This window comes from Pseudophryne corroboree, chromosome 4, assembly GCF_028390025.1.
Source record: "Pseudophryne corroboree isolate aPseCor3 chromosome 4, aPseCor3.hap2, whole genome shotgun sequence".
Classification (NCBI taxonomy): domain Eukaryota; kingdom Metazoa; phylum Chordata; class Amphibia; order Anura; family Myobatrachidae; genus Pseudophryne; species Pseudophryne corroboree.
Genome location: NC_086447.1, coordinates 195,064,707 through 195,092,364, shown reverse-complemented (window position 1 = coordinate 195,092,364; position 27,658 = coordinate 195,064,707). Strand labels below are relative to the sequence as shown.

The following is a 27,658-nucleotide window of genomic DNA, read 5'->3' as shown; positions in this document are numbered from 1 at the left end:
ATACACCGTAATGCATGAGGAACTCACCCCAAAGGGACTACTGGAGCCAAGTTTCCTCTAACGGTGAACTGCCACACATCTCCTACTGGACTCTCATCTGTATATGGGACATTGCTTTTTGGATCAGTGCAATTGACACAGGGGTTAAAATAGGAACGGACTACACCAGTACAGATATTTTCCAGTTCCAGACGTTTATGAAGGCTAATTTTATTATAACCCAGTGTATGAATTCATACTTTTTAATATATATATGTGACATGTATGTCTTTTTATATTATTTCTTATTAAATTGCTCTATTAGGGAATTTCTATTTGCTCCTAGACATTGTTCATTTAATATTGTACTATAGCGCAGCCTCCATTTCATTGTTGTTTTTATGTTTATTGTGGGAGTGACTTCCCATTCTGCTTGAGGCAGCTGCATAGTGAAGCAATCCACGTCTTTAGCGCCAAACTATACCTTGGTATAATTTTCTTTGCATATACTCATGCTCCTTGTTGCTTACAACTCTGTCATCTCCAGCCTCTTGCTCTGTTTCACCCTCTGCCTCCTGCTTCCTCAGTCACCTCCTGTGTTTCTCCAGCCTCCTGCTCCCTGTATAACCTCCTGCCCCATGTTCCCTCCAGCCTCATGTGTCTTTCCAGCCTCCTGCCCTGTGTCACCTCCAGCTCCCTGTGTCATCTCCAGCCTCCTGCTACCTGGTTCACTTCCAGCCTCCTGCTGCCTGTGTCACCTCCAACCTCCTGCTCCCTGTGTCACCTCTAGCCTCCTGCTCCCTGTGTCGCCTCCTGCATCTCTTAAGCCTCCTGTCACATATCACTCCTGCCCCATGTTGCCTCCAGCCTCCTTGCTGTGTCATTCCAGCCTCCTGCTCCCTGTGTCACTCGTCATTCCTGCCTCATGTCACTGCAGCCTTCTGCCCAACCTGTCTTTCAAGCCTTCTGCCCTGCCTGCCTTTCCAACCTCCTGCCCCCCCTTTCTTTCCAGACACTGCCCCCCCCCCCCGTGCCTTTCCAGCCTCCTGCCCTCCCTGAGTTCCCAGACTTCTGCCCTACCTTTCTTTGCAGCCTCTTGCTCACCTTGTCTTTCCAGCCTCCTGCCCACCTGTGTTTCCAGACTTCTGCCCCACTTTCTTTTCAGCCTCTGCCTTTCCAGCCTCTTCCTTCCTCCCCATCTTTCCAGCTTCTGCCTCCCCTGTTTTTCTAGCCTCCATATTAGTAATATGTCTGTAGCTCAGTGGTCACGTGGTCAGCTTGCTGTGGTCACGTGTGATGCAAGGAAAGTGGTTAATATATTTTATGGGGTCTTTTTTTATCATTGGAGGCAGTGGAGTCCCAAAATTCACCTTTCTGGTGATTTCCACTGTTCCTTTTAACAGAGAGGCTTCCACTAACCAGCACTTGCATGTACACTGCGCATGCCCCGGTCAAATCCCACCCAGCAGCATCAGCAGCTAATGTATAAAATAAAACAAAAACTTTTTTGTGTGCACTGTCCTGGGCTGCATATTCCGGTAGCCATGGTGGACAGTGCTGTGGTGAGGGGATAACAACCTCAGCTGTCAAAGTTGATAGCAGTGGCTGTCGTAACGGTCAGTGCCACTGACCATTCATACATTTACCTGCACATCGGCATGCTATCTTAAAGATAGGAGCGGCGATAATGACAGTTGACACATACCGTCATCATTACACATCACAGAGAAGCAGTATCTGCACCACATAACGTGTGCAGATACCACTGAGGTATAGAAAACACAATCATTACATCTACCCTTGGCCTGGTGCTGCAGTGACCACTTTCCATGGGATAGGTACCAGGCCAGCACTGTATATCTACAGTACACTTTGTTTCACATCTGTGCTTTTTAATATAAGGACATAATTAATAATCATCTAGTCCTCAAAACGTTCTCAAATTTTATTTTGTGTGACAAATAGCACATAACAGATTTTACTTTATATATTCCTCCAAAAAACAAAATCCTTTTAGAATAACCATGTGTAAAGAGTGTATATTAATATATACATATCCCTTTACAGGAGGCAGAATCAACAGCCGTGATGTCTGGATTTATAATTCTCAGCTAAATATTTGGATCCGTGTTGCTTCATTAAACAAGGGGAGATGGCGCCATAAAATGGCTGTCTTACTGGGAAAAGTAAGTTATGAAATAATATATTTACTTGCTATTATATTTGATGTTGCAGATTTGAAAGATTATCATCCCCACTTTCTAAAGATAGAAAAAACAAAAAGGGAGTTCTGTGGCTATTTATCTTTAGGACCCCATACGTGGTGATAAAGCTTAGAACTCCTATTTATAAAATAAAAAAAGCTTAAAAAGAGATACAAAATAATAAATTTTTTGTAAAAAATTACAAAAAATTATGTAAACCATAACAGTCACAAAAAACTCTAATCGATCACCCCTTTCATTGTTCTAAATTAATTTATACCTTAAAATAATAGAGTGAGAAAACATTGGCCTGTCGCAGAGTGTAACCTACACCAATCTGTGTAGCGTACATAGGGGGTCATTCCGACCCGTTCGCACGCAGCGGTTCTTCGCTGCAGTGTGAACAAGTCGGAAATGCGCATGCGCGGCGGGCGCTTAGCGCACACGTGCCATTGCATTTGCCGGGCCGCGACGCCGCCAGCGAGAAAAGTGATCACAGCGCTGATCGCAAGAAGACAGAAAGGCGGGAGGCGTTCCGGGGCGGATACTCACCGTTTTCCAGGTGTGGTGAGTCCAACGCAGGCATGTCCAGGTGTATGGAGGGTGGATCTCTGACGTCACAGCCGGGACCTTAATCGCTGGATCCGTTGCACAGGGCAAGTAGCTACAGGGCTAGTCTTGTTTTGCTTGAAACTTTTTTAGCATAGCAGGGCTGTACAAGCGATCGCAGCCCTGCTATGCTAAAATACACTCCCCCATAGGTGGCGTCAGGTTGATCGCACGAGCAGCAAAAAGTTGATACGTGCGATCAACTCGAAATGACCCCCATAGTGGGTTATTCAGGTTTGTTAGCAAACCAAAAAAGTAAACAATTCTCAAAACCATGTTGCACTGCAGGTGGGGCAGATATAACATGCCCAGAAATATTTAGATTTGGGTGGGTTATATTGTTTCTGTGCATGTAAATACTGGCTGCCTAATTGCTACACTGCAATTTAGATTTCAGTTTGAACACACCCCACCCAAATCTACTATCTCTGCTCATGTTACCTCTGCTCCACCTGCACTGCAGCATGTTTTGCCCAATTGCGTGAAATTGCCTAGGAAGTGGCCACACACATATGAGCCTACAGTATGTGGACTTACACAATTTTGACACTTAAACCCTCCTGTGCCTGGACAAGCCTGGCAGGAGGTGTGTGTGTGGGTGTGTATTTGTGCAAAAACTAGAGATGTGCGGCAGGCACTTTTCGTGTTTTGTGTTTTGGCTTAGTTCTAATTCCATTTTCGCGTTTTGGTTTTGGCTTGGTTTTGCCAAAACCACCCTTTCTTGTTTTGGTTTTGGATCTGGATGATTTAAAAAAAACAAACATAAAAACAGCTAAAAGCACAGAATTTGGGGGTAATTTTGCTCCTACGGTATTATTAACCTCAATAACAATCATTTCTCTGACGTCCTAGTGGATGCTGGGTACTCCGTAAGGACCATGGGGTATAGACGGGCTCCGCAGGAGACTGGGCACTCTTAAAAGAATGATTAGGTACTATATCTGGTGTGCACTGGCTCCTCCCTCTATGCCCCTCCTCCAGACCTCAGTTAGTATCTGTGCCCGGCCAGAGCTGGATGCACCCTAGGGGCTCTCCTGAGCTTCCTAGAAAAGAAAGTATTTGTTAGGTTTTTTATTTTCAGTGAGATCTGCTGGCAACAGACTCACTGCTACGTGGGACTGAGGGGAGAGAAGCGAACCTACCTGCTTGCAGCTAGCTTGGGCTTCTAAGGCTACTGGACACCATTAGCTCCAGAGGGATCGAACACAGGCCCAGTCCTCGGTCGTCCGGTCCCGGAGCCGCGCCGCCGTCCCCCTTGCAGAGCCAGAAGAACGAAGAGAAGTTGAAAATCGGCGGCTGAAGACTCCGGTCTTCATTAAGGTAGCGCACAGCACTGCAGCTGTGCGCCATTGCTCCCTTAGCACACCACACACTCCGGTCACTGATGGGAGCAGGGCGCTGGGGGGGGGCGCCCTGGGCAGCAATTAGATTACCTTACTTGGCGAAAAGCACATAATACAGTCTGATAAACTGTATATGTGCATTAACCCCCGCCATTAAAGTACATAAAAGGACAGAAGCCCGCCGCTGAGGGGGCCGGGCCTTCTTTCTCAGCACACCGGCGCCATTTTCTCTTCACAGCTCAGCTGGAAGGAAGCTCCCCAGGCTCTCCCCTGCAGTATCCTGGTACACAAAGGGTAAAAAAGAAAGGGGGGGCACATAAATTTAGGCGCAAAACTGTGTATATAAGCTCCTATAGGGGAAAAATCACTCAGTATAGTGTACATCCCTGTATTATATAGCGCTGTGGTGTGTGCTGGCATACTCTCTCTCTGTCTCTCCAAAGGGCCTGGTGGGGGAACTGTCTTCAAATAGAGCATCCCCTGTGTGTGTGGTGTGTCGGTACGCGTGTGTCGACATGTCTGAGGTAAAAGGCTCCTCTAAGGAGGTGATAGAGCGGATATGTGTGTGGGAGGGTGTCTCCGTCGACAACGCCGACACCTGTTTGGATATGTGTAAGTGCTGAGGTAAAATTATTGCACAAAAGGATAGGGAACAGAAAGGAAATATACCCTGGTCTGTCCCTATGTCACAGAGTCCTTCAGAGTCTCTCTATGTTCACTATCCAAAATAACAAAGTATCGACACGGAGTTTAACTCCACTGTCGACTATGATAATGCAAAGTTACAGCCAAGAGGGCTAAAAGATATTCAATATATGATTATTGGAATAAAAGATGATTTGCATATCACTGATGACTCATCTGTCCCTGACACGAGAGTACACATGTTAAGGGGAAGAATGCTGAGGTAAATTTCCCTCCTCTCATGAGGAAAAAGAGCGGGAATCTCCAGACAAGAGACGGCAGCTTCCCACAAGAGAATTCTCAGGCTGTATCCTTTCCCCACTAGGGCCAGGATGTGTTGAGAATCTTCCCCTTGGGTGTCCTGTTTGCACTAGCTATTCTCAGGGATCCTGCAGATAGTGTGCACATTCTAGTATACTACCCAGACCGGCGATTGTGTCGGCATGGGTTTATAGCGCTGTGGCAGCGTGGGCAGGTACCTTATCAGCAGAGATTGAGACCCTAGTATGCATATAAATATTTTAAGATGCTGTCTTAAAGTGATAGATATATAATTATAAAGCATGCCCAAAGGGACATGAGTATACTGGGTCCTAGAGACAAAAGCTATGTCGATTTCTGCTTGACAGGTCCTGTAGAATATACATTGGACAGATGATGCCGACTTAAGAGGCATATGGAAGGCTGAGGATTGTGTGGAGAAAGGTTCTCGGGCCTGGTCTCCACAGCTATAGCTGGTAATTCTGATATTTTGCATTATATTCCTGCACAGCCTAGGAAAGCACGACATTATTAAATGCAGCTTTTCGAATAAAGAAACAAGAAAGTCTGAGGTGCGTCCTTTCTTGTCAGAGCCGGGGGCAGAGGAAAGAAGCTGTACAACACAGCTAGTCCCCAGGAACAGAAGTCCTCCCCGGCCTCTACAAAAATCCACCGCATGTCGCTGGGGCTCCACAGGCGGAGCTAGGCCCGGTGGGGACACGCCTTCGTAAGTTCAGCCACAAGTGGGTTCACTCCCTGTTAGATCCCTGGGCAATAGAAATTGTATCGCAGGGATACAGGCTGGACTGTGAGAAGATGCCCCCTCACCGAGGACCCGGCGGGCTTCCCCCCAAGAGAGAGAGCCAGTGTTAACTGCAATTCGTAAATTGTATCTTCAACAGGGGGTGGTCAAGGGTCCCCTCCTTCAACAAGAGGGTGTTATTATTCGACCATGTTATAATCCCGAAACCAGACGGTTCGGTTAGACCCATATTGTATTAAAATCCCTGAACATATACCTGAAAAGGTTCAGGTTCAAGATGGAATCGCTAAGAGCGGTCATTGCAAGCCTGAAATGAATCGGGACATAAGGGATGCATACCTTCGTGTCCCCATTTATCCACCTCATCAGGCGTACCTCAGAATTGCGGTACGGGATTGTCATTACCAATTTCACCAAGGTAATGGCGGATATGATGGTGCTCCTGCGGAAGCAAGGTGTCACTATTATCACATACTTGGATGATCTCCTCATAAAAGCGAGATCAAGAGAGCAGTTGCTGGACAGCGTATTACCTTCTCTGGAAGTGAAACGGCAACACGACTGGATTCTATATATTCCGAAGTCGCAGTTGGTTCCTACAGCTCATCTGCCTCGCCTAGGCATGATCCTAGACACAGACCAGAAGAGGGTTTATCTCCCGATAGAGAGAGCTCAGGAGCCCATGACACTGGTCAGGAATCCATTGAAAACCAAAACAGGTGTCAGTGCATCACTGCACTCGAGTCCTGGGAAGGATGATGGCATCATACGAGGCCATCCCCTTCGGCTGGTTCCATGCAAGGACAATGGAACTTACTGGACAAGTGGTCCGGATCACATCTTCAGATGCATCGGTTAATCACCCTATCCCCCAGGGCCAGGGTGTCTCTCCTGTGGTGGCTGCGGAGTGCTCACCTTCTCGAGGGCCGCAGATTCTGCATTCAGGACTGGGTCCTGGTGACCACGGATGCAAGCCTCCGAGGGTGGGGGGCAGTTACACAGGGAAGAAAATTCCAAGGTTTGTGGTCAAGCCAACAGACTTGCCTTCACATCAATATCCTGGAACTAAGGGCCATATACAACGCCCTAAGTCAAGCGGAGTTCCTGCTTCGCGACCAACCGGTTCTGATCCAGTCAGACCGCAGGGGCTCATGTAAACCGCCAGGGCGGCACAAGGAGCAGGGTGGCGAGGGTAGAAGCCACCAGAATTTTTCGCTGGGCGGAGAATCAAGTAAGCGCACTGTCAGCAGTGTTCATTCCGGGAGTGGACACGACCTCCACCCGGGAAAGTGGTGACTTCATCAGGAAGTCTTCACGCAGTTTTGCAAATTGATGGAAACTGCCTCAGGTGGACTACATGGCGTCCCACCTCAATAAAAAGATAAAAAAGGTTTTAAGCTGGGTCAAGGGACTCTCAGGCGACAGCTGTGGTCGCACTAGTAACACCGTGGGTGTTCCAGTCGGTCTGTATATTCCCTCCTCTTCCTCTCAGACCCAAGGGCTGAGAATTTTAATAAACGGAGGAGTGTGAACAATATTCTTTGCTCCGGATTGGCCAAGAAGGACTCGGTACCCGGAACTGCAAGAAATGCTCTCAGAGGACCCATGGCCTCTGCCTCTCAGTCAGGACATGTTACAACAGGGACCCTGTCTGATCCAAGACTTACCGCGGCTGCGTTGGACGGCATGGCGGTTGAACGCCGGATCCTAGCGGAAAAGGGCATTCCGGATGCAGTTATTCCTACGCTGATAAAGGCTAGGAAAGACGTGACAGCAAGACTTTTTCACTGTATATGGCGAAAATAGGTTGCTTGGTGTGTGGCCGGGAAGGCCCTACAGAGGAATTCCAGGGGGGTCGATTCCTGCACTTCCTACAGTCAGGAGTGACTATGGGCCTAAAATTAGGATCCATAAAGACCAAGATTTCGGCCCTATCCCTTTTTCTCTCAAAAAGAACTGGCTTCACTGCCTGAAGTTCGGACGTTGTTACAGGGGTGCTGCATATTCAGCCCCTTTTGTGCCTCCAGTGGCACCTTGGGATCTTAACGTGTGTTGGATTCCTAAAATCCCACTGGTTTGAGCCACTTAAGACCGTGGAGCTAAAATATCTCACGTGGAAAGTGGTCATGCTTTTGGCCTTAGCTTGGACTAGGCGTGTGTCAGAATTGGCGGCTTTGTCATGTAAAAGCCCATATCTGATCTTCCATATGGAAAGGGCAGAATGGAGGACTCGTCCCCAATTTCTTCCTAAGGTGGTATCATCGTTTCATTTGAACCAACCTATTGTGGTGCCTGCGGCTACTAGGGACTTGGAGGATTCCAAGTTGCTGGACGTAGTCCGGGCCCTGAAACTTTATGTTTCCAGGACGGCTAGAGTCAGAAAAACTGACTCGCTATTTATCCTGCATGCACCCAACAAGCTGGGTGCTCCTGCTTCAAAGCAGACTATTGCTCGCTGGATCTGTAGCACGATTCAGCTTGCACATTCTGCGGCTGGACTGCCGCATCCTAAATTAGTAAAAGCCGATTCCACGAGGAAGGTGGGCTCTTCTTGGGCGGCTGCCCGTGGGGTCTCGGCTTTACAACTTTGCCGAGCTGCTACTTGGTCGGGTTCAAACACTTTTGCAAAACTCTACAAGTTTGATACCCTGGCTGAGGAGGACCTTGAGTTTGCTCATTCGGTGCTGCAGAGTCATCCGCACTCTCCTGCCCGTTTGGGAGCTTTGGTATAATCCCCATGGTCCTTACGGAGTACCCAGCATCCACTAGGACGTCAGAGAAAATAAGAATTTACTCACCGGTAATTCTATTTCTCGTAGTCCGTAGTGGATGCTGGGAGCCCGTCCCAAGTGCGGACTCTCTGCAATACATGTATATAGTTATTGCTTAACTAAAGGGTTATTGTATGAGCCATCTGTTGAGAGAGGCTCAGTTATTGTTCATACTGTTAACTGGGTATAGTTATCACGAGTTGTACGGTGTGATTGGTGTGGCTGGTATGAGTCTTACCCTGGATTCCAAATCCTTTCCTAGTAATGTCAGCTCTTCCGGGCACAGTTTCCCTAACTGAGGTCTGGAGGAGGGGCATAGAGGGAGGAGCCAGTGCACACCAGATATAGTACCTAATCTTTCTTTTAAGAGTGCCCAGTCTCCTGCGGAGCCCGTCTATACCCCATGGTCCTTACGGAGTACCCAGCATCCACTACGGACTACGAGAAATAGAATTACCGGTGAGTAAATTCTTATTTTCCACTCATTTCCAGTCTATTCTGAACACCTCACACCTTACAATATTGTTTTTAGGCCTAAAAGTTGCACCGAGGTGGCTGTATGACTAAGCTAAGTGACACAAGTGTGTGGCACAAACACCTGGCCCATCTAGGAGTGGTACTGCAGTTGCAGACAAGATGGCACTATTCAAAAACTAGTCCCCAAACAGCACATGATGCAAAGAAGAAAAAGAGGTGCAATTAGGTAGCAGGATGGCCAAGCTAAGCGACACAAGTGTGCGGCACAAACACCTGGCCCATCTAGGAGTGGAACTGCAGTTACAGACAGGATGACAGATTTAAAAAATAGGCCCCAAACAGCACATGATGCAAAGAAGTAAAAGAAGTGCAATGAAGCGACACAAGTGTGCGGCACAAACACCTGGCCCATCTAGGAGTGGCACTGCAGTGACAGACAGGATGGCAGCTTTAAAAAATAGGCCCCAAACAGCACATAATGCAAAAAAGAAAAAGAGGTGCAATGAGGTAGCTGGATGGCCAAGCTAAGCGACACAAGTGTGTGGCACAAACACCTGGCCCATCTAGGAGTGGCACTGCAGTTACAGACAGGATGGCACTTAAAAAACTAGTCCCAAAACAGCACATGATGCAAAGAAGAAAAAGAGGTGCAAGATGGAATTGTCCTTGGTCCCTCCCTCCCACCCTTATGTTGTATAAACAGGACAAGCACACTTTAACAAACCAATCATTTCAGCGACAGGGTCTGCCACACGACACAAAGCAATCAATCTCTCCTTGCACAAACTGGCTCTACAGAGGCAAGATGTCGACCTCATCATCATCCTCCGATTCCTCACTCCTTTCACCATGTACATCCTCCTCACTGAGTATTAATTCGTCCCCACTGGAATACACCATCACAGGTCCCTGTGTACTTTCTGGTGGCAATTGCTGGTAAAGGTCTTCCCGGAGGAATTTATAATTCATTTTGATGAACATCATCTTCTCCACATTTAGTGGAAGTAACCTCCTACGCCGATCACTGACAAGGTTACTGGCTGCACTAAACACTCTTTCGGAGTACACACAGGAGGGGGGGTGGGCAACTTAGGTAAAATAAAGCCAGTTTGTGCAAGGGCCTCCAAATTGCCTCTTTTCCTGCCAGTATACGTACGGACTGTATGACATGCCTACTTGGATGCTGTTACTCATATAATCCTCCACCATTCTTTCAATGGTGACAGAATCATATGCAGTGACAGTAGACATGTCAGTAATCGTTGGCAGGTCCTTCAGTCCGGACCAGATTTCAGCTATCGCTCCTGACTTCCCTGCATCACTGCCAGCGGATGGGCTAGGAAATGTTATCTTTTTCCTAGCAGCCCCAGTGGCGGGAGAAATTGAAGGAGGAGCTGTTGACGGGTCACATTCCGCTTGAGTTGACAATTTACTAACCAGCAGGTCTTTGCACCTCTGCACACTTGTGTCTGCTGGAAAGAGAGATACAACGTAGGCTTTAAACCTAGGATCGAACACGGTGGCCAAAATGTAGTGCTCTGATTTCAACAGATTGACCACCCTTGAATCCTGGCAAAGCGAATGAAGGGCTCCATCCACAAGTCCCACATACTTTGCGGAATCGCTCCATCTTAGCTCCTCCTTCAATTTATCCAGCTGCTTCTGCAAAAGCCTGATGAGGGGAATGACCTGACTCAAGCTGGCAGTGTCTGAACAGACTTCACGTGTGGCAAGTTCGAAGGGTTGGAGAACCTTGCACAAGACGGAAATCATTCTCCACTGCGCTTGAGTCCGGTGCATTACCCCTCCTTTGCCTATATCGTAGGCAGATGTATAGGCTTGAATAGCCTTTTGCTGCTCCTCCATCCTCTGAAGCATATATAGTGTTGAATTCCACCTCGTTACCACCTCTTGCTTCAGTTGATGGCGGGGCAGGTTCAGGAGTGTTTGCTGGCGCTCCAGTCTTCGGCACAATTTTTTGGGCCACCGACAGCATCTCCTGCACACCCCTCTCATTTTTCAAAAAATTCTGCACCACCAAATTAATTGTATGTGCAAAACATGGGACATGCTGGAATTTGCCCAGATGTAATGCACGCACAATATTGGTGGCATTGTCCGATATCACAATCCCCAGGAGAGTCCAATTGGGGTAAGCCATTCTGCGAAGATGTTCCTCAGTTTCCGTAAGAGGTTGTCAGCTGTGTGCCTCTTATGGAAAAAGGTGATACATAGCGTAGCCTGCCTAGGAACGAGTTGGCGTTTGCAATATCCTGCTATTGGGTGCCGCTGCTGTTGTTGCTGCAGGAGGCCATACATCTACCCAGTGGGCTGTTACACTCATATAGTCCTTAGTCTGCCCTGTTCCACTTGTCCACATGTCCGTGGTTAAGTGGACATTAGATACAACCGCATTTTGTAGGACACTGGTGACTCTTTTTCTGACATCTGTGTACATTCTCGGTATAGCCTGCCTAGAGAAGTGGAACCTAGATGGGATTTGATACCGGGGACACACTATCTCCATCAAATCTCTAAGTGCCACTGAACTAATGGTGGATACCGGACGCACCCCTAACACCAACATAGCTGTCATGGCCTTAGTTATCCGCTTTGCAAAAGTATGACTACTGTCATATTTCATCTTCCTCACAAAGGACTGTTGGACAGTCAATTGCTTACTGGAAGTGGTACAAGTGGTCTTCCGACTTCCCCTCTGGGATGACGATCGACTCCCAGCAGCAGCAACAGCAGGCGTACCACTCAAGGATCCTACGGAGGAATCCCGGTTAGGAGAGGGCTCCTCAGTCTTGACAGTGACATGGCCTGCAGGACTAAGGACGTTCCTGACTGAGGAGGAAGTTGACGTTGAGGGAGTTGGTGGTGTAGCTTGCAGGAGCTTGGGTACAGGAGGAAGAAGGGATTTAGGTGTCAGTGTACTGCTTACGCTCTTACCCAAAGTTTCACAACTTGACACTGACTTCTGATGAATGCGCAGCAGGTGACGTATAAGTGAGGATGTTCCTAGGTGGTTAACATCCTTACCCCTACTTATTACAGATTGACAGAGGCAACAGATGGCTTGACACCTGTTGTCCGGATTTGTGGAGTAATAATTCCACACCAAAGAGGTGTTTTTTTTGGTAGTTTGCCCAGGCATCACAGTGGGCTTCTTCGTCCCAAGGACAACAGGTGTCTTCCCCGGTGCCTGACTTAAACAAACCACCTCACCATCAGAATCCTCATCGTCAACTTCCTCCTCAGTGCAACAACACCCATATCCTCATCCTGGTGTACTTCAACAGTAACATCTTCAATTTGAATATCAGGAACTGGACTGTGGGTGCTCCTCCCAGCACTTGCAGGGGGCGTGCAAATGGTGGAAGGAGCCAACTCTTCCCGTCCAGTGTTGGGAAGGTCAGGCATCGCAACCGCCGACACACTTGGACTCTCCTTGGGGATTTGTGATACCATCTCAGAGCGCACAGTTCTTTTCTGTGCTCTTTCCAGCTTAACTCTTAATTTTTCTAGCGGGAGGATGAGGCCTTCCATCGTCATGTGAAGCTGAATCAATAGCCATGAACATAGGCCAGGGCCTCAGCCGTTCCTTGCCACTCCGTGTTGTAAATGGCATATTGGCAAGTTTACATTTCTCCTCAAACGATTTAAAAATTTTTTTTTTTTACTAAACTTTGGCTTTTTGGATTTTACACGCCCTCTACTATCACATTGGGCATCGGCCTTGGCAGACGAAGTTTATGGCATTTTATCGTCTGTGTCATGGCTAGTGACAGTAGCTACAGCACTAGAAGGAAGTGGTTCTTCTTGATCTTTCCCTATTTTCGGCTCAAAATTTGTGTTCTCCATTATTCTTTGGTAGTTATGAGACAATGGGGGTAATTCTGAGTTGATCGCAGCAGCAAGTTTGTTAGCAGTTGGGCAAAATCATGTGCACTGCAGGGGGGGACACAGATATAACATGTGCAGAGTGAGTTAGATTTGGGTGGGGTGTATTCAAACTGATATCTAAATTGCAGTGTAAAAATAAAGCAGCCAGTATTTACCCCGCACAGAAACAAAATAACCCACCCAAATGTAACTCTCTCTGCAAATGTTATATCTGCCCCCCCCCCCCTGCAGTGCACATGGTTTTGCCCAATTGCTAACAAACTTGCTGCTGCGATCAACTCAGAATTGCCCCCAATATGTGGCACAGGAATGACTGATGAGACAGGACACTAACAGTGGTCTGATGCAGCACAACAGGTTGTTGTTATAATTATTATTATACTGCAGCAGTGGACATATAGCAGCAGCATATATCGGTCACTGGAATTACTGATGACACAGGACACTACCACTGGTCTGATGCAGCACAACAGGTTGTTGTTATAATTGTTATACTGCAGCAGTGGACATATAGCAGCAGCGTATATCGTCACTGGAATTACTGATGACACAGGACACTACCACTGGTCTGATGCAGCACAACAGGTTGTTGTTATAATTATTATACTGCAGCAGTGGACATATAGCAGCAGCGTATATTGTCACTGGAATTACTGATGGCACAGGACACTACCACTGGTCTGATGCAGCACAACATGTTGTTGTTATAATTATTATACTGCAGCAGTGGACATATAGCAGCAGGGTATATCGTTACTGGAATTACTGATGACACAGGACACTACCACTGGTCTGCACAACACAGCACCACTTTATACAGCTACAATGGATATATGGCAGCAGAGAACACCAACACTGTGAATGGCTGGACTGATGCAGCACAGTACACTGACTACACTGGACTGGTCTGCACAACACAGCACCACTTATACATTTATACTGGATATATGGCAGCAGAGAACACCAACACTGTGACTGCCTGGACTGATGCAGCACAACACTTGCCACCCCACTTTCCCTCCCCAACACACAGACACTGAACACTGAGGACACATCCTCTCTATACAATCTCCGAGACTTGAGTGAAAATGGCCACGACGCGCGGCTCCTTATATGGAATCCATATCCCGCGAGAATCCGACAGCGGGATGATGACGTTTTGCCGCGTTCGGGTTTCCGAATCAGGTGGGAAAACCCGAGCCGGACTCGGATCTGGGCTCGGAAAGGCAAAGTTCGGTAGGGTTCGGTTCTCTGAGAACCGAACCCGCTCATCTCTAGCAAAAACATATGATGATGATGACCTGGCACATAATGTTGCTGATGCAGAGGTGTACACATCCTGAGACCTGTACATCTTTGCTTATGTGTGGAAATACACTATTTTCATGTGCTCTGTTCTTAGAGTCATTTATGCCCATTTTGCTACCATCTCCGCATGAGTCCCATTGTGACTTTCTTTACTACAGCAATTGCTACTTTAGTTTATTTGAAGTATACGGATTAAATCCATTTGTGGGGAGGAAGGAACTGTGGGCCTCATTCTCGAAGTAAAGCAAAAAACAAAACAAAAAAAAAAACAGGTTATTGTGGTCTGGTGAAAACCATGTCGCACTGTACAGGTAAGCGGGAGAGATGTAACATGTGCAGAAAGATTTAGATTTGGATGTGGTGTGTCCAAACTGAAATCTAAATTGCAGTGTAAAAATAATGCTAACATTTGTGGGCTACATGTAAAAGCAGCCAGTATTTACCTTGCACAGAAAAAAAATACATTATTTGCTCACCTTGCATGGCAAAATGATTTGTTCCAGATACAGATACTTGCTTTTTAGCTTTACTTCCAAATCAGAATCAGGCCCTATGTCCCATTCTGGAAGACTGGGACTGCTCTTATAAATGTGCTCTCTCCACTCCCTCACCTTAGTGAAAAAATCCTTTATCACAAAATGAAATCTTGGTTCCACACCTCACATTGTATGTCTCTTCTCTGGGAGAAGCCCGGAGAGCAGACTCTACTGGCACTTTGGGGGGTGGGCCGGGCTGTGATGTCATTAAGCCACTCCTCTGTCATAATTCGCAAGTCCGTGGTGAAGTGGCACTGCTAATGAGACGATTTAGCTCCACCGCTCCACTCGGAGTTGCGATTCCAGGTATTGTCTGCTCGCTTCACTAAGAAGCAGATGGAATATAGGAGGGGTGCCCACTCTTCCAGGGGTGGTGGGGACTGCCCGAAAAATTGGCGGTCTCCCCGCAATTTACAGGAGTTTAGGTAAGTATGCCCTCAGTGTAGCACTAGGTATGCTTGTGTGTCTGATATGCACTTAGCAAGAAATGCCATGAACAATCCTAACATCTGCACTCCTATCACAATCCTGGTCTACAAATCCATTTGCTTCCTGGTAAAGTTGCATGCATATGATAGGCCAAAAAACACTCATGGTGCCATTTGTTAAGTGTTGCAGTAATTTCTGCATTGTGTGTTTCAGGTTTATGTGGTTGGGGGATACGATGGCCAGCACAGGCTGAGCAGTGTTGAATGTTATGATTCATTTTCTAATCGATGGACAGATGTTGCTCCACTAAAGGAGGCCGTGAGCTCTCCTGCGGTTACAAGTTGCATTGGGAAGCTATTTGTGATTGGTGGAGGACCTGATGACAACACCTGCTCGGACAAGGTAATCAACTCAGCTTTACATTCATACTATATATGGTTAATGAATAGTTGTTTTATTTATACTGTGATTTTATAAATGGCACAATAGTTTATAAGTTGTTAAAATGTAGCCGCAAATCAATCAGAGACTTCGGAAAGTTCTGTGTAGCATATTGGCGCTATATATTAAAGGCTGATTCAGTTAGCCAAGATCTGTTTGCAGCAAATTCTTGCTTTCCAAATTCATGGGCATTGCATAAAGGTTTTCCAGTAAAAATCATAACACAACGCGGTATCACACTCTGCAATGTGCGACTTATGTGAAGTTCATGAAAAGTGGTGAGTTATCCTGAATACCAAAAAAGTATTAAATAAGATAGCAAGTGACTCTAAGGACAGTGTAGGAGGCTGTTAGTGGCCATAAGAGAAGTATAGGAGGCTATGGGGTTGATGTATCAAGCAATGTCAAAGTTGCCTATAGCAACCAATCAGATTTGAGGTAGTGTTTATCAAGTATATTCTATAAAATGATAGGTAAAAGCTTATTGGTTACTATGGACAACTTCCCCACTGGTCCACTTCTTGATACAGCAACCCCTATATTGTAAGGCATCACAGGATTGGATTTTACAACTTTTATTAATGAATAAACACATGAAAACTAGCATGAGTATTTTGTGTTACATTTAGAAGTATCTATTGTGTTTTGTAAGTGTGCATATGCTAGTAGTAAGATATTGGGGGAAAATACCTGCAACTACCATATCTGTCAGTTTAAGAAATAAAAAAAAAACCTTTCCATCAATACAACATCCGTTTCTCTTTGTCATTCAACATTACAGGTTGAGTATCCCTTATCCAAAATGCTTGGGACCAGAGGTATTTTGGATATCGGATTTTTCCATATTTTGGAATAATTGCATACCATAATGAGATATGATGGTGATGGGACCTAAATCTAAGCACAGAATGCATTTATGTCACATATACACCTTATACACACAGCCTGAACGTCATTTTAACCAATATTTTTTATAACTTTGTGCATTAAACAAAGTGTGTGTATATTTACACAATTCATTTATGTTTCGTATACACCTTATACACGCAGCCTGAAGGTCATTTAATACAGTATTTTCTATAACTTTGTGTATTAAACAAAGTTTGTGCACATTGAGCCATCAAAAAACAAAGGTTTCACTATCTCACTCTCACTCAAAAAAGTCCGTATTTCGGAATATTCCGTATTTCGGAATACAGGTTGAGTATCCCTTATCCAAAATGCTTGGGACCAGAGGTATTTTGGATATCGGATTTTTCCGTATTTTGGAATAATTGCATACCATAATGAGATATCATGGCAATGGGACCTAAATCTAAGCACAGAATGCATTTATGTTTCATTTACACCTTATACACACAGCCTGAAGGTAATTTTAGCCAATATTTTTTATAACTTTGTGCATTAAACAAAGTGTGTCTACATTCACACAATTCATTTATGTTTCATATACACCTTATACACACAGCCTGAAGGTCATTTAATACAATATTTTTAATAATTGTGTGTATTTAAACAAAGTTTGTGTACATTGAGCCATCAGAAAACAAAAGTTTCACTATGTCACTCTCGCTCAAAAAAGTCCGTATTTCGGAATATTCCGTATAGCGGATATTTGGATATGGGATACTCAACCTGTATTTGGATATGGGATACTCAACCTGTATTGCTAAATTTGTTGCTGCAAACTAAAAGCAACAGTTTGTCATTTCCAAAGCCAAAGGGTGTGTGCCCACATGGTCAAAGACTGGTATATGGCCCTGTAAATGAATAAACAAGGCTAATGATATAAAGCTCAGCTAAACATGCAGAGAAAATGGTGGCAGCAGGAGGCATCCACAATTTCTGTGACCACGCTGTAATTTCAGTGCAGTCGCAATTACAGCATGATCACAGTTGGTGGGCGGCAGGTCACATGCTGGGCAGAATCTGCAATCCTTATATATTTGCACATTCACATTAATCCCTGCCCCAGTGGACCTTACAATCTATGTTCCCTATCACATATACATGTACAGTACACACATTCATGCTAGGGATTTTTGTTGTGAGCCAATTAACCTACCAGCAAATTTTTGGATACTTGCAAAACTTACCAAAATATAATGTTACTACTGTTATCTAGAAATATCTCGCAAAAAGCATTTAAGCATAGACACGCACATTTGTGGAAATAGACTAGACACACCCTTTTGGGCAGAGTATGACACTTTGCGTGTCACATTCTGCTGTAATCTCTTCCAGTTCTCCACAGTAGGCAAGTATGACATGCAGCAACATAGACTTGTGCTTGTTTCTTTGTGTAAACCTTGCTGTAACAAATACTCTGCTTTCATACTCAGGTCCAATGCTATGATCCAGACATAAATACGTGGTTGCTGCGAGCAGCCATTCCTATTGCAAAGCGATGCATCACAGCTGTGTCCTTAAACAACCTGATCTATGTAGCCGGAGGGCTCACTAAGGCAATTTACTGCTACGACCCTGTGGAGGATTACTGGATTCATGTGCAGAATACGTTCAGCCGACAGGTAATCAGACATGATAATAGTCTGGCTTTAAAATAATTTCTATTTAATGATAACTCCACCCAAAAGCACTTTTATTTTAATGAGATGAAAGAAAAAATGATTTGTTTAAAGCTCTTTTGGGAATATATGGGCGCTGTGCTAGCGGTAAAAACAAACCAAGGTAGTGTCAGTTCTGCTTCCAGTGATATAGGGGTCTATGTACTAAGCCTTGGAGACAGATAAAGTGGATGGAGATAAAGTACCAACCAGCCAGCCCCTAACGATCATTTTTCAAACAAAGCCTGTAACATGGCAGTTAGAAGTTGATTGGCTGGTACTTTATCTCTCTCCAAGACTAAGTACATAGACAACTTAGTCCAGGCATGTCCAAACTGCGGCCCCCCAGCTGTTGTGAAACTACATATCCCAGCATGCCCTGACACAGTTTTGCTGTCACAGAATGCTAAAGCTGTGTCAGGGCATGCTGGAATGTGTAGTTACTCAACAGCTGGAGGGCAGCAGTTTGGACATGCCTGCCTTAGTCATTTGTCCATTGGAAAGTCAATAGAGGAAGGTCATCTGCAACTAGTTGGCTTTTTAAAAAAACAAAAGGCCGTTCTCGATGAGGAGAACATAGCGTGGTGTGGGAATGTTAGATCCGTCAGGGACCCCAGAGGTTATGGGTAATGGTGTGTTAAAGTTAAGGGTTTACTTTTATTTTATTTCATTAAACTAAAAATATAGTTTTGTGTGGAACTATCCTATCCAATTATATCTCAAACCAAATCAAAGCCTGTAAGTATTATTATTATTTTTAATTACAGAGCCAAATACTTTTGATTTGTCAAAATTCCTAGAACACTGGCTTTGTGTTTTCTAAATATGTTTCTTTCATGGGAAATTACTGTACATAAAAAAAATATGTAGAGTAACTAATTGACTGTTTTTTAAAGGCAAATTCTATTTAAAAAGCACTTGGTAGGAAAGCAATATTCACTATAGTGCTATTTAACACTTCACACCATGCAGGTAATAAAATGATAGCAGTTCCAGGTTGTGAAAAGCTTTTTCAGTAGTTTGTTGTATTTTGTCACTTTCCAGCAATTATATTACTCATCTCTTGAGTGTTTAATGCATCAGACTGTTTTATCTATGCCTGAAGATGTAGCCCATCACTTCAGATGGGATGTAGTTATGTGACCGGCGGTCAGAAGACCTCCCCCTACATCTTGCACCATCATAATCCCGACGGTCGACATGCCGACCATCAGGGACTATTCCCACTCGTGGGTGTCCACAACCACTGAGCCCCTAAAAGGGGCTTGTTGCGCTCTTCATCCCCCCCAGCCGGCATTCCGCTGCCGGTACCCCGGCAGAGGTATGCTGACCAGCGGTCTCCTGACCACCGGTTATGTATACCACACCCCTTCAGATTAATTAATTATAAGTTAGCAATTTCACCAAATATGGAATAGACTCCAGATGGGTACCCTGCTTACATACCATACAGAGTATTCCTTTCCCTCTGAGAAAGTGCCACTGTGGAAAGTCTAATGTGGTAGGCTGGGTACATTGCCTGCCTGGCACGGCTTAATGCCACATTGCGGCATCCTGCAGAGGGTGGGAGCCATAGTGATACGCTGTGCTAAGAATTGCATCATCATGCCCTCTGTCCTGTCCATTTCGCTAAGAAGTGGTCGGGATGAGGGTGACCTACTCTCCTACACTCACCACAATTTAGGAGTCTCATGGATGTTCCAGTGGAGTAAACAAGATGTGTGATTTCCTGCACCCTGCCGTGACAAGTCGCAGAGTACGTATGCATCATGCATTCCTGTGGAAGTGGGTGCATTCGCATGCGCCTGCACACAGCTGCGGGCACACTACTGGCGGTATTCGAGTTGCGTTTGGGGCGAATAGGCTACAAGATCAGTATGGACACATCTGTTTGTTAAATGATACATATATGTGTACTTATGTTAGTAAGCTTGTAAGATAATATTTACATAGTCAGCCACCTACATCACCCGTCATTCTCTGTTTGTAGAATATGTCATCATGCTTCTGTAAAAGCGGCAATCCCTCTCAGTTTAGGAAGCAGATTAGTATCTTTATTTTCACAGACTCACTGTGCACCTCCCTTTTTTATTTAAATAAATGAATGTTTATTGGATGGTAGAGACTGACATTTCGGACCATGCTGTCAGCAGCACCAATAAAAATTATTGACCATACAGTATATTGCATTAATGAGAAAGTACAAAAATAACAAGTGTTTTAAGAAGTACAAGATAAAGGAAATTATATCTCTGGATGGTGCTAGTGTTTAAAGCAATCTTTATAGCAGCTGCTGCTTTTCTGGTACAATGGCACAAACAGCCATGTGCAGGGGTGCCAAGGTGGGGGGTGGGGGGGGGTTTACTAGTTACCTGAGCTCCCACTGGAAGCCCCCCTTACCTGGCAGCTGCAGCTCTTCTCCTCAGCCCATCACATTCTGCTGTGTGCTGGGCTGCAGTGTGGCCAGGTAGGCGCTTAAAGTAAAAATAATTCAGTATTTTGTTCTAAGGGTGCATGGCCATGCCTCCTGTGATTAGGCCACACACCCTGGAAAGTACCTGGGTCCTGGCCATGTGATAATATAGGATTTACCCTGTGCTGGTGATTATCACTTTTTATTGCTTTTACTAAATCCATCTCCCCCTTTTTCCTTCCTGAAGTTTATTTGCTTGAATTGCTACTCAGCTCCTGCATGTTGCATTGCTTTTTCTGTAGCCCGTCACTGAGATGTCTCTAACTAATTCATGTCCTTTAGGTGATAGGGACTTCAGAACAGAACCCAGTTGTCAAGGTGAGATTACTCACTGTGTAACCCAGTAGGTTATATCATCTAAAAGCGGTGGTGCAAATATATTTCAGTTTAAATAGTACTATAGAGTGGGCATAGTCATTTCAAAGTAAAATATTAAATACAAGGGGATTAAATGTACTCAGATAATATTATCTTCTAGCCTGGAAAACATGTTTAGTGATTTGTGTGCGTATTATATGGTGGTGTTGCTGTGTTACAACTGTAGAATGGGAAAATAAATGCACAAATTAAACAATCAAATATTGCCGTCCTTTTGCTGGCCTCCAGATACCCAAACGTTTCCCTTCTTCTTGCAGGAGAACTGCGGCATGTCTGTCTGCAATGGGAAAATCTTTATACTTGGTGGAAGAGGCGAGAGCGGAGAGGCCACTGACACCATCTTGTGCTATGACCCGGCGACGAGCATCATTACCGGCGTAGCAGCCATGCCCCGGCCCGTCTCTTACCATGGCTGTGTCACAATTCACAGATACAATGAAAAAACCTTCAAAATGTGATCTCAAAGACATGATGTGGACATGCTCTATAAACACATTTAAGAGACACTTTCTCATTCAGAAACTGGCCCTAAGGTCCGTACGCAGTTAAAGGGAATCTGCCATTAATATGTTTATGATGATGATCATGCAGTCTGGGCTTGCAGCAACAAAAAGGACAAGATATACTCTTCATAGAAGAAGCATCTTTGGTCTGCAGGACCTGTCCCTTTACTACACAGAGAAATGTGCTAAATTTATTTTGATTAAGACAAGAACCATAAAATTCCACCGTATGGAGAACTTCATGCTCAAAAGCATAGACTTCTAAACAAATTGGTATAATGTTGTCAGTAATCCACGGTAAAATAATTCCTAATGAGTACTACCACGATGATAGATTCCCTTTATACTGCTGTAATGAATACGCATTTTTACTTCAGGAAATCTGCCAAATCTGTGTTGCTTGGCCCATGCCTTATTATTTATCCCTGCGGGAAAAAGACTGTTTGTATTATTTGTAAAAATACTTTTCTATGCACTCTTTTCTATGAATGTTGGTTGTGGAACTTGCTTGTATTTAACACATGGATGACATGAGTGCATGATTTTATCATTATGGAAATAGCGCTCCCCAGAGGGCATTCGTGAATTGCCGAAGATGAATATTCATTTTCCCTGTGTGCAAAACTGGGATGACCTGTGCTTTAGTACCAGTGAGGTGCACTGTCATTACGTCTGTCTTCCCGCAAGAGTGCACATTTTCTGTGCCGTAGAAACTCAACAAAGCACACCAATTACAGCGACAGTAGATACATGGGATTGGTCATTGAAGCTGCACTTTGTCACTATCAGCTGAAGTGGCATCGTTGTCACTATCAGCACTTTGTGTGTTATCTTTCTGGGGTTTTACTGAAACATGGCAGAAAAAAATATTCCTGCATAGATTTGTGTACTGGCTCTGAGCATAATGATATGAAGAAAGAGTACTGTAGCTCCATGGTGGCACTGACTGGGTAACATACACTAAGCGTATATTCACTAACTAGCGGGTCATCAAAGCCATGTGATACTGTGAATTTTCATGTCTGACCGAATCACTGAACACGTATCACTGTTACAAGTCTTGTGTACTCTGGAATGCTGTAACTGAGAACAGCTGTAGATCTTCAGTCAACTCAGTTTGTTGCCATGTACCAGCTATACTGTACGTCTATAATGCACAGAACCACTTGTAGTGTAAAATACATGGTCTGTGTACTCCGACAATCTCAACCAGTGGCGATACCCCTAATATACTCAGGAAACTGACGTTTTATGGCAGGAATCTCCCTTGGTTTTGCCTTGTAAGTGATTGCCCCTTTAAAAAAACATCTGAGACCGGCCGGCATCCCACACCTCCGGCAATCTCGGGCATCATTACATCCGGCCAATATTTTAATCATTGCAGAATGCATATATCTGTGCTGTGTAGACATTATATTGTTTTAAAATGTAAACAATGAACAATTAGCAGTATAAGGTAAGAGGCGGGTATAGAACCTTTGTTGTGTTATTTTTAGAAGATCATGAATAGGACATGTACGTTATTTAAAAATATTAATAATAATCTATAATTTAACTGGAATTGAAATAACAATATATGATGAATAAAATATGACACCTATGTTCAATGGGAAGGTACTTAAAGGCCACTTAGGACTCGACTGTTCCCTGGATAGGCCTGCTATCTGCCACTTACCTGCATAGTGTAGTACAGTTAGTGGGATTAAGTGACCCTAGTTGCTGGCTGCGCTTATTGGGGGTCATTCAGAGTTGTTCGCACAGTAAATTTCTTCGCATCGCAGCGATTTTCCGCTTAGTGCGCATGCGCAATGTTCGCACTGCGACTGCGCCAAGTAAATTTGCTATGAAGTTAGGAATTTTACTCACGGCTTTTTCATCGTTCATGCGATCGTAATGTGATTGACAGGAAGTGGGTGTTTCTGGGCAGAAACTGGCCGTTTTATGGGTGTGTGTGAAAAAACGCTACCGTTTCTGGGAAAAACGCGGGAGTGGCTGGAGAAACGGAGGAGTGTCTGGGCGAACGCTGGGTGTGTTTGTGACGTCAAACCAGGAACGACAAGCACTGAACTGATCGCAGATGCCGAGTAAGTCTGGAGCTACTCAGAAACTGCTAAGAGAGGTTTAATCGCAATATTGCGAATACGTCGTTCACAATTTTAAGATGCTAAGATTCACTCCCAGTAGGCGGCGGCTTAGCGTGAGTAAATCTGCTAAAAACAGCTTGCGAGCGAACAACTCGGAATGAGGGCCAGTGATTTAAAGGAAGCACTTAGGTTTCTATGTGGAGAAAACAGAGAAGCAAGATGTTACACACTTAGGAGCCCAAATGTGATCACATGACTGACTGTTCCAGATATGGGCCATGTAAAGATCACTGTGAAACTGATAATGGTTTAATGTCTAATGATGTCATCAAGCCAGTCTACCTAGGAAATGTATGGAAAATTTAATGTGTACCCTTTTCCCAGGACTTAATCATGCCAGCAGCATATGCTCAAACTACTATTTATCCTACAAGTACACAATATCAAAGTCTAATACATAATGTGTTTTTTTTCTTTTGTCTTTTCATAACCATATTAACAGTTATTATTTAGTGCTAAGTTGATGCTTAAGAGTGTAAGAGTGTAGAACAAATTGTTTTATTATACATAGATGAAGACTTTTTAATACAGTGATGGTATAATATTAGGGATTGCTATATTCCTATGTCATGTGGCTTTGTGTCATGTTGCATTGTTAATACCACAACTTTTCAGCATTGTTGCGTGATTCACATTTTTTACCTAGTACTGTCTTCCCAACAGGCTCATAGTGTGTAACGTAAGTTTCTGAGTCCGCATGCCACCAATGAGATTGCATGTTACAATCGGAGTCCTCAAAATGATGTCAAAATTGGCATTAGACAGTAGCAATACCAACCTCATTCTGTAGTTTTATGTCTGGGCAATGTATAGCAATATATTACTAGCCCCTGAAATGATATTTGGTATTGCAGAAAAGGTGCAGAGATATGTACAAGATACAGACAAGACAAGATGATCACGTTTCATAATACCAGTTACAGTGTGTCAGTGATGCCCATCTTTGTCGTACGATAAAAATGATGTCGTACAGTAGATATTAATGTGGTTCTCTGGATAGTGGGAACTGCAATAATCTGCTGGAAAGGCTACATCCAGGCCTTGGTTTTTATTACACAAGTAGAGAGCCTGTTGGCCTGTCAGTCTCTACTCAAACCAAGATTAGTTCTGTCTTCACCCAAATAAAATGCTTACATACACAAAGCTACTTACAAGAAAAACCCTAATGTGTACTCATATCTGACGTGTTAGTATTTTTTTGCCCGTTTTATACATTCTTTCAGGAAAAAGGATTTCTGATGCCTATAGAGGTGCAAAGGGATGCTTTTGTGTGCATGCTGTTTCTAATGTACCTTAATATATCCTGTAGGATAATTCTGCATTACTAAAGGGAACAGCATTAGAGGGATAATGGCACAGAGATACATCCTGCTTCTAATGGAAAGGTCAGGTTGCCAAATATGTATACTATCACAGAGGCATCAGTACCTCCTGCCTCTTATGGAAATGTCAGGTTGCCATATATGTATAATATCATAGAGGCAGCAGTACCTCCTGCTTCTAATAGAAAGGTCAGGTTGCCATATATGTATAATATCACAGAGGCAACGGTACCTCCTGCCTCCAATGGAAATGTCAGGTTGCTATAGTTTCATTCTAATATATAGTGCAGAGGTTTGGAAGAAACATGTGTCAGTAAAGGAGAGCATGATATTGTATGGGGTTGTACTTTTGTGTTTTTTATATAATAGTACTGTACAGTAACTTCATGATTTAACAACTGTATATTTTTCCTCAAATATGTTGGAACTGTTTTATTATATCTGTGCAAAAGTTCTGCAGAGGCAATGTGATGGTTATATCACTGTTATTGGTGTCTAATCGCAATAAAGATTTCAAAAGAAAAAAAGATTGTCGTGTGCTGTTTATTTTATTAGTGGTGCTATAGGATAGATGCTTTACTTGTGTTATTACACCCTGGCCCTCATTCCGAGTTGTTCGCTCGTTCTTTTTCATCGCATTGCAGCGATTTTCCGCAAACTGCGCATGCGCAATGTTCGCACTGCGGCTGCGCCAAGTAAATTTGCTAAGAAGTTTGGTATTTTACTCACGGCATTACGAGGTTTTTTCTTCGTTCTGGTGATCGGAGTGTGATTGACAGGAAGTGGGTGTTTCTGGGCGGAAACTGACCGTTTTATGGGTGTGTGTGAAAAAACGCTGCCGTTTCTGGGAAAAACGCGGGAGTGGCTGGAGAAACGGGGGAGTGTCTGGGCGAACGCTGGGTGTGTTTGTGACGTCAAACCAGGAACGAAACTGACTGAACTGATCGCAGTGGCAGAGTAAGTGTCGAGCTACTCAGAAACTGCTTAGAAATTTCTATTCGCAATTTTGAGAATATTTTGTTCGCAATTTTGCTAAGCTAAGATTCACTCCCAGTAGGCGGCGGCTTAGCGTGTGCAATGCTGCTAAAAGCAGCTTGCAAGCTAACAACTCGGAATGAGGGCCCCTGTGCAGATTAGGGGCCTAATTCAGAGTTGATCGCAGCTGCAAATTTGTTAGCAGTTGGGCAAAACCATGTGCACTGCAGGGGGGGCAGCTATAACATGCAGAGAGAGTTAGATTTTGGTTGGGTGTGTTCAAACTGAAATCTAAATTGCAGTGTAAAAATAAAGCAGACAGTATTTACCCTGCACAGAAACAAAAAAACCACCCAAATCTAACTCTCTCTGCAAATGTTATATCTGCCCCCCCTGCAGTGCATATATTTTTGCTCAGCTGCTAACAAATTTGCTGCTGCGATAAACTCTGAATTACCCCCTAGAAACACACTCCCATCCTCATACTCATTGAACTATTATTAGTTTAGTGTGTATGTTCCTCAATGGATCGTACGGTCGGGCATCTTACATTTTAAGCAGCTTGTAAAATGTGACCTCCCGCTTCTGCATATACAACTATACAATTATTGTACTGATCAGGCGATATCAGGTGATCGGCACGATAATTATGTAAGTGTGTACCCAGCAGAGCCGGCCATAGGCAAACTAGGCAATTGCCTAGGGCATTTGATATGCCTAGGGGCCCCAGCAGCTTTTGCTGATTAAAATGATATGCGGCATGCCTATATTCTGTGTGTAGCATTTCATATGCAGATACAGCCACAGTCTCACACAGTATATAGGCATGCTGCATATCAGTTTAATCAGCAGAAGCTGCTTGTGCATCCTAGCCACATAGTAATGCAAATATGATGCATTTTCATAAAAAAGGTGCCCGACGTTAGCACTGAGGCAAGATTTATGAGGACACATCTGTATTCAAGCAGAGGCAGAAGTCACAGTGTTAGTGGAAGTGTGAGTGCTGTGTGCATGTGAGTGGGTTGGTTGTGCAGTAGTGTTTGGAATATGTGTAAGGAGCATTATGTGTGTCATGTAAAAATGCATTAATAATGTGCAACATATGTGTAAGGGGCACTATGTGTGTCATTATGTGTATAACAGCATTAAATAAGAATTTACTCACCGGTAATTCTATTTCTCGTAGTCCGTAGTGGATGCTGGGAACTCCGTAAGGACCATGGGGAATAGCGGGCTCCGAAGGAGGCTGGGCACTCTAGAAAGATCTTAGACTACCTGGTGTGCACTGGCTCCTCCCACTATGACCCTCCTCCAAGCCTCAGTTAGGTACTGTGCCCGGACGAGCGTACACAATAAGGAAGGATTTTGAATCCCGGGTAAGACTCATACCAGCCACACCAATCACACCGTACAACTCGTGATATGAAACACAGTTAACAGTATGAAACAATAGAGCCTCTCAACAGATGGCTCAACAGTAACCCGATTTAGTTAACAATAACTATGTACAAGTATTGCAGATAAACCGCACTTGGGATGGGCGCCCAGCATCCACTACGGACTACGAGAAATAGAATTACCG

General features: G+C 44.3%; 1 protein-coding gene across 3 annotated transcripts in view; it reads left to right on the top strand.

Annotated features, from left to right (window-relative positions):
• Window positions 1-25,628, top strand: part of KLHL24 (kelch like family member 24) — an 82,557-nt gene extending 56,929 nt beyond the window's left edge. For 2 of the 3 annotated variants that reach the window (XM_063915699.1, XM_063915698.1), the window contains 5 exons: window positions 2,047-2,165; window positions 15,487-15,675; window positions 18,057-18,245; window positions 21,037-21,072; window positions 21,390-25,628. In XM_063915699.1, coding sequence (XP_063771769.1) covers window positions 2,047-2,165; window positions 15,487-15,675; window positions 18,057-18,245; window positions 21,037-21,072; window positions 21,390-21,590 — 734 coding nt within the window. In that variant the 3' untranslated portion in view covers window positions 21,591-25,628. The remainder of the gene's footprint in view (window positions 1-2,046; window positions 2,166-15,486; window positions 15,676-18,056; window positions 18,246-21,036; window positions 21,073-21,389) is intronic. The other variant, XM_063915700.1, reaches the window with a different exon arrangement.
• The last annotated feature ends 2,030 nt before the right edge of the window (window positions 25,629-27,658 follow it).